The sequence below is a fragment of the Dipteris shenzhenensis genome, chromosome 28 (assembly GCF_047967505.1).
Source record: "Dipteris shenzhenensis isolate YYH24624 ecotype China chromosome 28, Dip_SZ_1.0, whole genome shotgun sequence".
Classification (NCBI taxonomy): domain Eukaryota; kingdom Viridiplantae; phylum Streptophyta; class Polypodiopsida; order Gleicheniales; family Dipteridaceae; genus Dipteris; species Dipteris shenzhenensis.
Genome location: NC_141623.1, coordinates 42,090,543 through 42,107,394, shown reverse-complemented (window position 1 = coordinate 42,107,394; position 16,852 = coordinate 42,090,543). Strand labels below are relative to the sequence as shown.

The following is a 16,852-nucleotide window of genomic DNA, read 5'->3' as shown; positions in this document are numbered from 1 at the left end:
TGTCTGTGATGATTTAAAGCAAGCGATTGAGAGTGCAACATGTCGAAATCAAAGGGAACTATACAAAAAAAATCGAAAATCTCATCATGACCTTATTCGACATTCCAAACAAAAATATGCATTTTGGAAGGAGCAAGCTATTTCGCATCCCGATGACTACATGTGCCTTATTGTAGATGGCATGGATCAGAATACAACAACATTGCCTCGTTTTGTTTTCATTCCACCTAAATTACAAGGAAAGCACTTTCTAAAGACACATCTATGTGGAGTGTTAGTGCATGGAATTAAGTTCTTTGCAGATATATGGATTGATTCCTTGCATCTACATGATAGCAATCAAGTTGTAACATCTATTATGAAGGCAATTCACAATGTACATGTAGAAAAAGGTCGCTTACCACCGACTTTGAGAATACAAGCTGATAATTGTTGGCGAGAAAATAAGAATGTACTCATGTTTGCATTCTGCTCCATGCTAGTTGCTCATCGAATCTTCAATGAGGTTGAATGTGGATTTTTGTATGTTGGGCATACACATGAGGATATCGATTAGGGTTTTAGCACAGTCTCAAGGGAGCTTAAATGCAAGGATGTGGAGACAATAGATGACTTGGTAAGAAGATGTGGCAGGCAAGTTGGTGGTCGTAAGGAAAGTACAATATGTGAGAGACTCGAAAGAATGTATAATAGGAAGAGCTTCATTCTACCTTTCATACAAACGAGTGGTGATGCATTGACAGGTCATACCAATCCACACTACTTTCGTTTTTTTTTAAAGATGAGAAACCTGTAATGCAATGGCAACAGTTTTCTCATGATATAAAATGGGAACCTGAAGAACCTTACAGTCTCTTAACTTCAATTCCCAGCAAGGAAAGGTATCCAACATGGGCTCCTATACAAGAATTCAATGAGAGGTCTAACTGTGAAATAGAAGGATTAAAAGCATTTATTACATACAAAGAGGAAATGCTCCGGAGATATCTTGATTCGAAGCCTACTTGGAGAGAACACACTACCACTGTAATTAACAAGACATAAAATTTAATAAAGGACCTTGAGAGAATGCGAGCCTCAAAGGATGTCAAGGAAGAATGCAATATGTTTTGGCCAAATGTTCATAACGATTTGCGCCCAGCTCCAGTCTTTGAAAATGAATTTAGTATCATTACTCCCACGTCCATATTGTGGACCGAAGAAGAGAGAGTTTATGCCACAAGTAGATATAGAGGTCGATTGTTTTGTTATGGTTCGGCCATCGGATGATGAATATGAGAATGTGAAGTTTTGGGTTGCAAAAGTAGTTGATGTGCAAAGAGATAACCAAGGGAGAGCTACAACATTTACAACAGTATGGTATGAGCCAAAGGGCAGGAAGGAGAATATGGATAACAACACATTGTATACTAATTGTATATAATGAAGGAGTGGGTCCCAAATGATGAAGCAGTCTCTCAAGTTTCGACAGAGACAATCATAGTGTCTTGGCATTCAAGGGCAAAGAAATCAAAGAAGTGCATGGGATATGAGGTAGAAGGAAAAATAAAAATACCACAGCAAACTATTTTGCATATACATGAATTTTTAAGGATGCTCGCCATGGAGGAAGTAGAAGGAGACAGCGCAAATGAAGAATGTCCATGATTAAAGCTTTGTATTGAAGTCCATTGAATGATTTTATTTGGGTACTAGGCAAGAAGCCAATCCAAGAAAATTATAATCAGAGTCATCACCTCCTATGTCAAATGAGAGTCAAAATATGCACTGGATGTCACCCAAGGGTCAAGGCTTGCCAAGACAATAGGGAGTTAATGCAGATGGCACCTGGCAAGGGACTATCACAGTGAGCAATAAGACAATGGGGAGTCAATGCACCCAAGGGGCAAGGCTTGGCAAGATAACTTGTGGGAGTTAATGCAGATGGCACTTGTATTTTGCACTGGATGTCACCCAAGGGTTAAGGCTTGGCAAGACAATAGGGAGTTAATGCAGATGGCACCTAGCAAGGGACTATCGCATTGAGCAATAAGACAATGGGGAGTCGATGCACCCAAGGGGCAAGGCTTGGCAAGACAAGTGGGAGTCAAATTATGCAGATGGCACCTGGCAAGGGACTATCATGACATTGAGCAATAAGACAATGGGGAGTCAAATTATGCAGATGGCATGAATAAAATCTGCAGTCGGGGCTCTGGTTGGGTGTAGCTGTGAATTTTGTATCTTGATATTTTTCATCCTTGAAAGTAGCATGCTTTGCAGACAATTGTGTGGATGTTGCGTCTGGCTTCCCATGCTCTGATGTCAACTCAACAATTTGTCTCAGCATCCACTGGCATCTGATTCTGTTTGGCACTCTGTGCTGCAGCTTTGAGGGTTTCCAATTCTTGTGCCATGATCTCATAGGCATAAGCAACAGATGAAAATGCCTCATAAGGTCGTTGTGCAATAACAAATAAGCATTTTTTAAGATTGGACCACAGGTCCTAAGTTGTCTTGGCCAGCTGCATCTTCATATCTGTGAGGTCAAAGGAGCTTAAGAAAATACCATCTACCTCCTTTGCCATTTCCTTGAGTTTCTGACCAACCCCTTCTAAGGCATTTATCCATTCCTTAAGTAACTATTTCTCAATGTTCAAGTCGGAGTGGGCTGTACCCATTCGCCAACTATAGAAAAAACTTTGTTTTCATTTCTTCCAACCAAGTGGTGATAGTAGTAGGTAGGCATTCTTTTTGGACTCTCACATGGGCAGTGAGTTTGGAGACTTTCTTCTCCTGCATAGTCCTGTACTGTGCATATTCCCTCTTGACCTCCTCGAGGTCCAATTGTGTGGCATGTAGCTTTTTCTACATGTCGGCCTACTTCAGCATGTATTCATATCTAGCCTTCTTGTCCTCTATTAATTCATGCACTTGTTGCCTCATCTACAGCTAAATTGTCCTTTTTTCATCAACATAGTTCTATAAAACTCTGAGAGCTCCTAGAAGGCATTGTAAGCAATATGCTAGCAATGTTATCTTCTAGTTTGCTCCAGTTCTCTGGCTCTTGAAGCACAAAATTCAACTGAAGACTTAACTTGATCTTGTTGGAAGATTTCAGTTCTACTGGTGTGGCTAGCAACTCTTCTCCTGCAAGAGACGTATCCCACAGTCGTTCAGCCAAGGATTGGCCGTAGATAGCCCTAGTAGCTTCCTGCTTTGAGTATTGGGCATCTTTTAGCACTTGCATCATGTCCCTATTTGCTTTGTCCTCCTCGGGCCTTTTCTCGTACTTTGCCTTTGTGCGGTCTTCACTGTAGTGTTGGACTTCCTCTGAGCCCTTTGCATCCATTTAGCTAACAAATTCGAATAATGCTGCAATGAATGGCCCTATCTTTGAATGAGCATTGGAGGTGCTAAAGTCTTTTCTGTCAATTTTTCTCATCAGTCTCGAGAGTGTAGCAAATGAGCCCATGAAATCTTAGTTCCCTTCTCAGCCGCACTGACGGTAGGAGTCTCTACTCATAGTATTAGTCTCGAAGAGTAGCTGCATCTGTTCAAGATAGAACACAAATTGTTGTTGTCTCTCAAATCTTGTACCGTTAGTGATGAAAAAGTAGTTCTTTTGTGTCTCCGAGGGGCCTAACTCCTTCTGCTTGTCGGAGTCGACATCTTTTTTATAGACAACATCCTCGTTTATGATAGGAAGCTAAAAAACCTGTGCAATAATCTCAAGGGAAAGCATGATATTTCCAACAAGCATACCTCCGCTGCTTTCATATTGTGTGAGAGCATACAGGGAAGCTTTCCATGATGCCCAGGGCAAGCTAGCATACTGCAATATGCCAATCTTTTTCAACCATTTATGATGCTTTGACAAGTCCAATGATACCTTGAAATTTGCAAAGCCTGCTATGAGCATTTGGTTTTTTTGCAGTGGAAGTGGTGGTTTGTCATCTGATTCTGTCTCCTCCAGATCAAGTATGTCAACAATCTTCTCTGCGGCCAAGATTTTATGTGGGCTTTTCCAAACAGAGGTGAGAGATCACTTAGGAGCCATGGTTGCATTAAGGAGCGCTGTTGTGCTCAAGAGTTGGAGGTTGGTGGACTCGAGCTCTTCGGATGTGCTAGGAAATGTGAGCTAATAGCCATGTTTCGATGCCATATGTACAAGAGGCTCATGGGAAAAACTTCTATTGATCTTGTGTTGCAATGGACAGTCCATCAGTGGCACATGCAATGAAGTGGTAGTGGTTTTCGGTGTGTGTGAGGGACTACTTATCAGCTTTCATTTAGCACTATGAGATGTATTTTTGATGATGGAGTTTGTGGGGAGAGGTCGGGGAGAATAGCTACTATGGAGATGTGAGCCTCATGTGAGTGAAAAGGCTTGTCGACAAGGGCCGGATTATTACCGAATACGTTTGTTGGCTGTCCTATCGGTACAGAGGATGGAGTGCATGTGAGACAGATTCCCTTGTTGTTGGAGCAAGGTCAGGGCACTGTTGGAGACCCTTCTGTATGTCGGCGGAGCTATGTCGAATGGCAAAATAGTAGTCAAGTTGGAGGCGTATTGTTCGCTTTTATGTGAAGCGGGGTGAAAGAGGATGTCGGAGGCAAATGTGAGTTGGAGTGGGGTCAGATGGGATGAGTAATGTCACACGTGTCAGGCCGAAGACGTTCACCCATTTGACGCCCACAGGTGTTGTTGGATTGGCATCGAAGTTAGACACTATGGTCAGAGTCAGAGTGCTCAGTCTTTTGCATTGTATCCATTATATTGGAGTCGGAGTCACAGTTAGATTGAGAGTCGGAGTCAGAGTCGGACAATTGTCATGGCAGATGGTTGTTGGGCCCAGGCTCACCACTACGGGTGCTTCATTTAAGTTTGGCATACTTACATCACTTATTGGATTGGGCTGGTAGGGATTAGAGCAAACCTGAATGTTTTTGTAGATGAAACAACATGTTTCATATGTGTATGTCGGACTGGTGTCGGACTGTAGTCGGAATCTGATGAATATAAATTCGTCAATGTGAATAGCTGAAACAGATATATCATCTTGATTGAGGTCTTTGTAGAGTTGCAAAGAGATTGTGTTTATCTTTCTTGAGTGGGGTCAGGTCCAATATAGGGTTTGAGCCTAAAACCATTGACTGGTTTGTCAAATGCATTCCCATGAAGGTCAGCTAATTTGAAGGTACCTTGATCAAAAACTTCAAGCACCTTGAAGGGACCATCATATCTTAGCTTGAACTTTCCTGGCATTTTCTTCAACTTTGTGAATCACCTTTTTTGAACAATTTGAACTTGATGTTTCTATTAATCCATGCTACCCTCCTTTTCTGAATAATATCAATAGTATGTGAATTTGTTAGCCTATCCTCATCCAATTGCAGAAGTTGTTTTAATCTTGCATTGATAGATTCTTCTGGGGATAATCTATTATCTATTGCCACTCTCAAGCTACCTGCCAGAAATTCCATAGGTACTACTGCTTCATAGCCATATACCAACCTAAAAGGTGTTAACCCAGTTGCAATCTTGTGTGCTATTCTAAGTGCCCATAGTCCTGAATCCAAGTGTTGATTCCAATCCTCAGGGTGATCAGCCACTGTTCTTCTGTAGACCTTTTTCATCAGTTTGTTGGAGCTCTTACCCTACCCATTGGCTTCTGGGTAATAGGCTGTAGACTTTTTATGCAACAGTCATCTTCCTGATTGTTTTGTTGAGGAAATGGGTTCCTCTATCTGACACTATTTCGAGGTGGCCTATGCACAATGCTATAGTCCAATTCCTATGGCAAGAGCATCCATCTGGCCAATATTCCTATCAATTGGAGTTTCTTCACTGGTAAATGAGAGCTTGATGATCCACATGAAAATGTACTTTGTTTCCCAATAAATAATGTCTAAATTTCATAGTAAACATGTCTGAACCACTTTGGTGTTTTTTACTGCATAAGTACTACACCTATTATTGCATCAGAAGCATCAACAAAAACTTCAAATGGAAGAGTCCAGTCAGGGGGCTGTAGTATAGGTGTTATCATCAACATTTTCATCGGGATATCAAAAGCATATTGCTATGCATCTCCCCAAATGTATGGCTCTGTTTCCCGTGTGAGTTTTGTGAGAGGAAAGCAAATGTCAGCAATGTATCTAAGAAATCTGTATTGCCATTTAATCTGGCATATAAATCTCTGAAGCTGCTTGATGTTTTTGGGTGGTTTGGCATGTTGAATGATTGAAACTTTGTTTGAATCTATTTCCATTCCATCTTGTGAGATAATGTGCCCTAATAGAATTCCTCTACTCACAGCAAATGCACATTTGGCTAGGTTTAAGCTGACCATCCATTCTACACTTGGCAAAGCATAAACTCAAGTGTTGTAGATGCTCCACTTTTTTCCCAAATACTGAAAAATCATCAAAGAAGACTTTCATGAAAGATGTAAGATATTCAGCAAATACCTCCTGGATGTACTTTTGAAAGGTTGGAGAAGCATTCTTAAGACCAAATGTCATGACATTAGAAGCAAATACTCCCCATTTAGAGACAAATATTTTCTTGTCTTTATCTTCAGGTGCCATTCTTATCTGTCTGTAACCACTGAACCATCAAGAAAACTATAGATTTCATGATCTGCTACAACATCTAGTAGTAGGGAATCACAAAATGGTAGAGAAAAAGGGTCAGTAATGATGGTAGCATTGAGCTTTCTGTAGTCCACACATATTCTAAGTTTTCCATTCTTTTTTGGCACAATCACAATAGGTGAAAGCCATGTAACATGGGTGAGAGGATATATAAAACCAACTCTCAACAACTTATCAATTTCTTCTTTAACTTGTTTTGCATAGTTGGGATTCATTATGTGACTTCCTTGTATCACTAGGACAACATCTTGCTTTAAGTTGATATTGTGTTGACAGAACTCAGAGTCTACTCCCTTCATATCAATATAATGCCAAGCAAAGACGTCCTTATAATACTCTGTTAATAAGTCTTTAAAAGCCATTTTGAAAGGTGGCGGGAGACCTATACTTATCAAAACTATCTTGGGGTTGTGGTGGTCTCCAAGGTTCATCTCCTCCAAGTCATCCTGTCGGGCTCTAGCACTCTTTTTCATATGCTCTTCAAATTGAGCTTCAGCTTCTAGGATGGCCTGTGCAGCTGATTTCTCATTGTCTTCATGTAATGTGTCATCTGGGTAGGCTGGATTGTCACTTGTGATACTGTGCTTGATAGAATCTGCTTCTGATCGTGTTCTGTTCCACCGTGGTCAGATGTAGGTCGGATAGCTTTGTTTGCTGATTTGAGCATGTATATTGATCAATGATTTTGATTACATTAATTTCAAATATGGGGAAAACAGTAGGATTTCTCCTAAGGAAAATTTCCTCCTCATCTTCTTCGAATTCATCTATCATATTAATGCCCTCTACTTGTAGTGGGCTGAGCTTGTTTTGGGAAGCTTCTCCTTGAAGGGAGATTGATTTTAAACTTCTTTTTACCTTTTCTGATCGTAATTCTTTCTGATCCCCAGTCCTACTTTGGCAGCTCTCAACCATGGCCTCCCCAATAACATGGAATAGGCACAATCTCTTTCCTCCATCCTTAGTACTACAAATGCAACTGTGAAGGATAGTCCCATAATAGTAATTTCCTGTCCTCTTAGTATTCCAAGAGGTGGTATCCTCCTTTGGTCAGCCATTCTGACCTGAAATGGTGTTGGTGCAAGTTCATTGCAACAAAAAAATCTATATAGATCCTTAGAGAGGATGTTCACTCTTGATCCTCCATCTACCGGTACTTCGGGGATCCTTTGCCATTTATAATCCACATCTATGAGTGGGACTTGATATTCCACATCTTCAATACTGGATCTGTAAATGTCGGGTGTTTCCTTGTCCTCATCACTTGTGCGTTATTTGTTGATTGAGAAACGTTAGTAAAATGCAAATTTTGACATAATTGAGTCTTGAAAGCTGGAACAAGATTCAAAAGTCAATCCAATGTTATTTGAACTTTGGAATCCAAAATCTCTTTAAAGAAGAGTGTGGGATCATCATGCTCATGCTTGTCCTTTTCCTGTATCTGACTTCTATTTTTTAGCATGGTTTATGGAATTGGAACTGTCTGTTTCTCTTTGATTTATGTCAACTTGACTCTGTCATCACTGTTTTTCTGCTCTGTTGAGTCTGAGCTGGTTCCAACCAGCAAATCATTTTTATCTTTTGGGATATATCTCCGGTTGGAAGAAGATTGTACTATTGTTTGTGTATTTGGAACCTTGTTAAGTTGTTGTATGTTGCCATTCTAAAGTTGACTAGCTGTAGCTTGACATCGGACGTTTTTTGTTGAAAGACTATCGGACTGTTTTTGGAGTTGTCCGAGGTCGAGCTGGGCCTTACCCTCGTTTTGGAGCTGGGATGTTCTTGCTTCTCTTGCTGCATTATTGTCAAGTATTTACTGTAGACCTTGATTTCTAACCTGTGCCTGATTGGGCCAGTTCATTGGTTGTGTTGTCATTCTTGGTGCATCTCAAGGTCAGGCATGGGCCGCTGTACCTTTAGATCTAGTCACTGCCAGTGCATGTATATTACCATGACTTCTTTGAGTTTGTTGATTGTAGTCCTCATTTATAGGCCTCATTTATAGGATCCAAGTACACCATGTGAACACCTGGTGGTGGTGGCTACTGCTGCTGATTCTGGTTACCTCTTGCATTATAGTTAATGATGGGAATTCCTCTTTCTCCTCTGTGCTTGCACCAAAGCTCACATTGAGGTCCTTTATGTGGCCTTCCATGCCACAGTATGTGCATGCTTAATCCTGGTTTTGTCCTTATTGATTTTCACAATTCTATTGATTGGGTCTTCATGGTTATGCATTGTTGAATCTTATTGCCATTGCCTGCCTATTGCAATCTGATTAGCTTCCCACTGGTGGGGCTTGGTTGTTTGAGTTTTGTACATGAGGAGGAACTCTACCCCTATAACTTAGATTATACTAGCATCTTTCTTTCTCATGATTGTCCTTCCCACAAAATGCACAAGTAAATTTGGGCGAGGGTGGGGATGTTTTTAAAGTTTCCAATTACTCCTTGATCATTTGCTCTAACTTAGAGAGCTTGTCTATTTTCTTCTTGCCTTTAGATTTTTCTTTGTTCTTGCTCTGTCTTTTCTTTTTCTTTGAGGTCTCTTCCTCTTCACTCTCTTCACCTAATGTGTCATCTTCTGTAGCATCAATTTCCTCGTCTTCTGCATCAATATATGTTTCTGTTTTAGAATCTGTGTCAGAGTTGGAATGCCTTTTCTTCTTTTGTTTTTGAGGAGGAGGAACTAGTAGACATTTGGGCAACGGGAGATAGCACGGCATTGTAGAGCGAGAGAGATAGAGTTCACGCATGACACAAAGAGCAACCAGAGCATGAAGGCCGGACACATCTCCACCCTCCTTAGAGGAGACTGCCCGAGATGAGGCACCACTCTTGATATAGCTCTTCAGATAAGAAGTCGAGGAGACCGCGCCCTCCACCACAACAGGAGACAGATCGACAGACGCAGATCGAAGATATCTTTGCAGCCCACCGGAGGGCCACCATGGTGCCGGGTTTCGGCTACTGATCTCAACTTGTTTCAGCTCTAGTTTTTCTCTAAGATTTTGAGATTGAGATTTTGCGATATATAGTTTAGTTTATCATAGCACTCAGCAAGGGCCCTAGCACGCCCTTTGCTTCAGTCCTCTGCCTCCACGTCCACACTTGGGAGGGAGGGGGACTAGGAGTTCCCTACCAAGATCTAGTTCTATCGAGATCACTTCTTGAGAGTATTCGAGGACGGTCTCATCATCCGGCCCCTGTACCCAGAGGACAGAGAAGTCTCACATGCATCAAGGATTGCCATTTGACAGATGCGAGTCATCCCCCATCAGCTACTATGGATTGAGGCAAGGAGAGTAGCAGGCACACCTAGAGAGCAACGGATTTGCAGGCTATGCACGCTAGGAGAAGTTGAGATAGAGGAGCACTTATGTGTGCCTGCTATGAGGTCAGGGGGTGATATCACTGCCTCTTTCAAAAGGGGCACGGCTTTGGCCCACTCTCACAGTTGATCAACTTCCATGACCAGGTATGTGTTGGGCTCTATCTGATTGAGAAAGCGACGGCACAAAGAGACACTATTGAGATAGATCAGACAGTAGTAGGAGGTGGCCGCGCCACGAAAGGCTGAGGTAGATCGAGCACAGTGACATGTCACGAATTTCCATGCATTTAAGTCAGCTCCAGAACATAGTGGGACATGAGGGCAATATGGGTTAGCGGGGAGAACTGTATGCGATGCTATCTAGCCAGAGACACAAAGACCACACATGACACGCTATCACAGCTTTCCTTAGAGGAGACCACTATAGACAAGGCGTCGCTCTTAACATAGCCCATCAGATATAGAGGTCAAGGAGACTACATCTTCCGCCACAATGAGAGACAGCTCGACAGATGCAGACCCAGGATATCTTTGCAGCACACCAAAGAGACACCGCAGCTCCGCATTTCGATTTCTGAGTTTCAGCTTTTAGCTTTTGAGCTTCATTTTTTTAGCTTTTGAGTTTTGAGTTTGAGCTTTTGAGCTCTTTAACTTAGCATAGCACTCAGCAAGGGCCATAGCACGCCCTTTGCTTGAGCCCACAAAGGCTTGTATGAGTTTCTTCTCTTGATGTACTTTGTCCCATAGGGCCGTGAGGCCTTTCAAGGATGTTGATCACTCTTCTCTCTCTCTCTCTCTCTGATATACCTCATGTATGGGAAGACATCTATGTTCAAAAGACAGATAAATTGCAAAATCAAAACTAGTTTACATGATCCCATACAGGAATAGACCTGCAAAAGCTGCTCAACAGGGGAGGTAGCAAGTGAGCAGCATGTACTCCTCAGCCTACGCTCACATCAGACAAGGATATGAGGGCAGCAGAGACAGCTTTGAGAGCAGCCATGCATGTAAAATGAGGGAGATAGTGACACAGAAAATGCTACAAAAACTATGGCAAAACCTAGAAAGAGGTTTTGGAACATCACAACAATGTACTAGGGCTACCTAACCCAACTTTAAAGAACCATAACGACAGTTATCCACCATTGACATCGATTGTGTTTCTAGTGATGTCTGTTTTCATTTTGGCTTATCAGCCTAGGATGTGCATTTCAATGTGGTATTACAATTGCTAAGGATCAAATCATGCATTGACAGGTGCACTCAAAACCTTTAGAAGCCCAGGATTCTGCAGCTTTTTCCTGATTGCAGTCCATCACCATCACCTAGTGGCAAAGTAAAGCTACCATATGTGAAGGGACATATCCAACATGGCTGAGCAGATTGTTACTAAGCAGCTTGTTGCACTAGCCGCTAGCGGCACAAAGTTTGTGTCAGACAGGCTTTCATGTCTCATGAAACAGATCAATTGCAGAGATTGTATTTTCACATCATCACACCATTCGTCTCTAGTGATCATGCTTTGTGAATAGGTGTTCCACGCATTATATACCTTTGTAAGACTAGAATAAATCCAATCGTACAAATTCAGATTTTGGTTGTTCTAAAGTCCAAATTTCTACATTTGAGAATTTTTTGCTGTTGGGGCTTCTGCACCTTCGTAAGATATTTCGATATAGTCGAACAGCTGAGCACCACTTGGATGAAAATTCAATGTCCACTAAGGTATCCGCTAAGTTAATGTGTTCCACGCATTAACTCAATCAACTCCAGATGCTCTCTCTTCCGATGTTCTCCAAAGTTGACCTTCAGTCCCCAAAACATACAAAGATAGCGCGCAAAAATCCATGTGCTAGGTCAAGGAACCCCAACCCACGTGACAATATGAATGTTCTCTGACATGTGGATGAGTGAGACCACACATTGCAAGCAAGGTCGCTTGGACTTGGCTGGGGACCATATAGAACAGCTGCTGTCATGTTACAGGCATTGGGAGGACATGCACAAGGACAAAGACATGAAGATAAAAGAAATGGAGTTTTCTTTGTAGTCCTTTAGCGAGACTACATAATCACAAGTGAGTATGCAGCCTTTCTTGACAACATTGACAAAAAGGTGCCTAGCAATGACAAAGAAAAAGTATCAAAGGGTGGCAAGAACGATGTTTAGAGAAGCGCAGACTGTGCCTGCTTACGGGAGGAAACAGTCCTGCAAATCTCCCACAATTAGCCTCAATCAAGCCCAGTCCAGGCTCTTTTCATGCAGCAGCACATTTTGTAAACCTCTTGCATAGGAGGGATAGATACAAGGTTGATGATAGAGCCCTAAACCACCACTTTCTACAGCCTACCCTTGCCCCTACCTGTGCACAATGCAGCTTTTCTATGATAAGCATTCCAAAGGGAAGCTTTGACCCCTAGATGAAACACAAATTATCCAATCAACAGCAATTCCCATATAACACATTACACCTCATCCGAAAGTCGTGCGTACAAGCTTGATTGCTTAATTACAACATTTTCAATCTTAATCCTGGATACAATCTCACCAACACTGTGGTGATTACTAAAGTCTTTTACATTAACCATTCCTTCAGAAGCATGGAAGGGCTCAAATTTTCCCATAACATCCGCAGATTGTCGACACAAGACAGCCTCCCTTTTCCCAACAAGCGTTGGCTCTAGAACGACATCTACCTGTGGGACATAGCCCGTCTCTCTCATAGCCCGACTTACCTTATCTAGATAGGTGTAAACCTGGTCCCTGTGTGGGTGACATCGATCTCCCACAATAAACTCATGCAGATAGCTATTTACCTCAATCCAGGCCAGTCCAGGCTTTTTCCATGCAGCAGCACATTTTCTCAGCTCCCATATTCTGTGGACTTCCTTCCACATTTGTGTATGAGCATAGAGATCAGACATAAGCACACAGCCAGCAGCAAAATTGAAATCAAAGCGGATAATCTGTTCAAAACATCGTCTTCCTAATTCTATATTGCCATGAGTTCTGCAGGCAGAGAGCAATGATAGCCACCCAATCATATCAGGAGCAATAGGCATTGTTAGGAGTACCTGCTCTGCCTCCTTCAAACATCCTGTACGGCCAAGAAGATCAACCATGCAGTTGAAGTGTTCCATATTAGGTCGAATCTCATTGCCTTCTTTCATATACTCAAAGTACTGATGTCCTTCCTCAACATGCCCACCATGACTGCAGGCTGAGAGAATACTGGTATAAGCCATATTATGTGGCTTCAAGCCTTGTTGTTGCATATTCTCAAAACATTGCCTGGCCAAGATGGAATTTCCATGATGGGCATGTCCCGCAATAATTGCACCCCATGAGACTGTATCTTGGTCAGGTAATTTCGCAAAAACTGTGCAAGCCTCTTGCAGGCTCCCACATTTTGCATACATGTCAATGAGGGCATTTCCAATATGCAACTCGGATTGAAGCCCACTTCTAATTATCTGATCATGTATTATCTTCCCCTGGGCCAGGGCTCCTATGCTGCTGCATGCTTTCAAGATGGACAGAAAAATGGCTCTGTTTGGTTTAATACCCTCCAGTTGCATTCTATCAGAAAGTTCCAGTGCAGGAAGACCAAGACCATGCTGGACATATCCTGTAACCATTGTACTCCATGATACAACATCTTGATTTGGTAATTTACTGAACACATTGGCTGCCTCAGCCAGGCTCCCACATTTAGAATACATGTCAATGAGTGTGCTCCCAATAACTACATCTGACTCGAGTCTACTTTTAATGATCTGATCGTGTATCAGTTTGCCCTGTTCGACGGCCCCTATGCTGCAGCAAGCTCTCAGGATGCACAAAAATGTGACTTTATTTGGTTCTATACCCTGCTGTTGCATTTTCTGGAAAAGTTCAAGTGCAGGAAATCCTTGCCCATGCTCAGCATAGGCGGCAATGATAGAACCCCATGATACCACATCTTGATTTGGCAATCCATCAAACACTTTTCGTGCCTCCGCGAGGCTCCCACATTTAGCATACATGTCAATGAGGGCATTCCCTATAGCTAAATCTGAGCCAAGTCCCATTCCAATGATCTGGTAATGAATAAGTTTGCTCTGATCCAGGGCTCCTATGCTGGCACATGCTTTCACCATATATAAAATTGTGACTTGGTCAGGCTTTATGCCCTCCTGTTGCATTTTCTCAAAAAGTTCAAATGCTGTAAAACCCTGCCCATGCTGAACGTATCCTCCAATTACTGCACTCCAGGAGACAATATTTTGACTTGGTAAATAAAAAAAGACTCTACGTGCATCCTCTAATCCCCCTAATTGTGCATACACATCAATTAGTGCGCTCCCAATGACAATGTCTGATTCAAATCCGCTCCTGACTATCTGAACATGAATCAGTTTAACTTCTTCCAACTCTCCCATGTTGCTGCATGCTTTCAAGGTGCACACAAATGTGGCTTTGGTTGGCTTTACGCCCTCCTGTTGCATCATCTCAAATGTCTCCAACGCCAGACCAGGACACCCTTGTTCAGCATAACAAACAATCATTGCACTCCATGATGCTGCGTTCCGGTTTGACATTCTGTCGAATACATTACGTGATTCCCTTAGGCTTCCACATTTTGCATACATGTCAATGAGAGCTGTCCCAATGACCAAACTTGATTCCAGTTTGCTTTCAATGACCTGGGCATGTATAAGTCTGCCATGTTCTAATGCCCCAATGCTGCCACATGCTTTCAGGCTGGACATATATGTGGCTTCATCTGGCTTAATGCCCTCCAATTGCATTTTCCCAAAAAGTTCAAGAGCAGAATGGCCAAGACCATACTGGACATTTCCTGCAATCATCACACCCCAGGACACCACATCTCGATTCGGCAAGTTGTCCAATACAATCTGTGCCTCATGTAGGCTCCCACACTTGCAATAGACGTCAGCAAGGGTGTTAGCAACAACAACATCTAATTCAAGCCCGCTTCTTCCTATCTGGTCATGTAGAAGTCTGGCCTGCCGTAAATCTCCAATGCGACCACATGCTTTCAAGGTGTACAAAAAGGTAACTTTATCCGGTTTCAGCATTTGCTGTTGCATTTCTTGAAAAACCTCAAGTGCAAAAGAATCATGTTTGTGCTCGACATATCCTGCAATCATCACACCCCATGATACCACATTTAGATATAGCAGGTCATTGAACACTTTGCAGGCCTCCATCAGGCTCCCACACTTGGAATACATCTCAATAAGGGTGTTCGCAATGACCACATCTGACTGAAAGCTACTTCTCATGATCTGGTCATGTATTAACCTCCCCTCCCCTAATGCTTCTATTCTTCCACATGCTTTCAAGATGCACACATACATGACTTTGTCAGGTTGCATGCCTTCCTGTTGCATTTTCTCAAAAAGTTTGAGACCTGAAAGACTGTGCCCATGCTCTACATACCCAGAGATTATAGCACCCCATGATACTATAGTACGAGTTGGCATTTCATAAAAAACTTTGTCTGCTTCAATCAAGTTTCCACATTTAGCATACATATCAATGAGGGTGCTCCCAATTACTACATCAGATTCAAGCCCATTTGTCACGATCTGATCATGTATCAGCTTGCCCTGGCATGCGTCTCCCATGCTTCCACATACTTTCAAGAGACATGGATATATGAATCGGCTTGGTCTTATGCCCAGTTCATGCATTCTATAGTACAATGCAAGAGCCCTGTCACTTTCTCCCTTTCTTGCGTGTGCTGAAATAATGGCATGCCATGTGTAAACACTAGGGTTTGAGACCTTGCAAAAGACCAGGTTTGCTTCAAGCAAGCTTCCACATAAGGCAAATAGGCGAATCAGGTGGTCCCCTAACGTGGCCAACGTATCAAGTTGGTTGCTCATCATAAGAGAATGTCCTCGCCTGCCAGCTGTCAGGTCTTTGCTTTTTGTGTAACCCTGCAAAAGACAGGACATAACATGCTCCGAAGTAGGCCTTCCTTGTTTGTGCATGTGGTCTTCCCCATTCAGCTCCTCTACCTGACATGACTTGCCAAGCTCTCCAACGGATTCAAAAGGCTCGACTTTTCTAGAAACCCTGACAAGTCAAAGAAGAACAATGTGTGGGATCAATAACTGTTCAAGGAACTATACAAGTACGTCACAATAGTGAGAGAAGGTGCACTGCAATCATCAATTCTGAAAAGTTTTGTCCATCTAGCCTCCACTATATACCTAAAGGAGTTCCCAAACTTGATATTACAGTACGCAAGGTGATGACCAGATACAGCCGTGCACGTATGTCCTTGACGATGCCTCAACTGTTTTGTTGATAGATTATTGGCCCAAATAGTCTCCTTTGTTTTCCTGTGCATTTTCCTCCCTTCCCTATTACACCGATCGTGGGCATGTTGAAATTCGAACGGCCAAAAGACGTCGAATGAAGAAAGCAACACAATTGACGAGAAGGATGTGGGCAGGATATACCAACAACGTCAGCCCTGGAAGCTCAGTAGCTGATGCGATAGCCCATTCTGCTGCTCTCATTGCCAGAAGCTCCTACGAACATGGCTATGGTGGAAGAGACGGCGAGGAAAGGTATATAGAGTGGGGTGCGCACTAGACGCAACTAAAAGGTAAGCGTGTTGGTGTGGACTGGCGTTGTATAGGAACCCACCTAATTGGGTCTTGCTAGAACCCTTTGTAACCCTCCACGGCATCGCCGCCGTCACCGCTTTCTCGGCATCGCCGTCAGACCATTTGGCTCTCAATCTAGGGGTCATGATATGGTGGAAAATGGGGAACATGGGAACTATATTTGCGGCAAGCAGTCTTTCATTGTGGAGCACATAACTACTAACTTGAAATTGAAGCTGAATCCTACTATT

The 16,852-nt window shown here is 42.6% G+C and overlaps 1 protein-coding gene across 1 annotated transcript; it reads right to left on the bottom strand.

Moving 5' to 3' along the window:
- Positions 1 to 3,509: 3,509 nt before the first annotated feature.
- LOC147883584 (pentatricopeptide repeat-containing protein At2g33680-like) lies at positions 3,510 to 16,606 on the bottom strand. The gene is made up of 6 exons (XM_087399523.1): positions 16,456 to 16,606; positions 16,200 to 16,352; positions 12,489 to 16,062; positions 12,338 to 12,391; positions 3,745 to 3,814; positions 3,510 to 3,532 (listed from the first exon to the last, which is right to left on the bottom strand). The coding sequence occupies exons 1-6, from the start codon at positions 16,509 to 16,511 to the stop codon at positions 3,510 to 3,512; spliced, it is 3,930 nt and encodes a 1,309-aa protein (XP_087255649.1). The 5' UTR covers positions 16,512 to 16,606.
- Between the last annotated feature and the right edge of the window lie 246 nt (positions 16,607 to 16,852).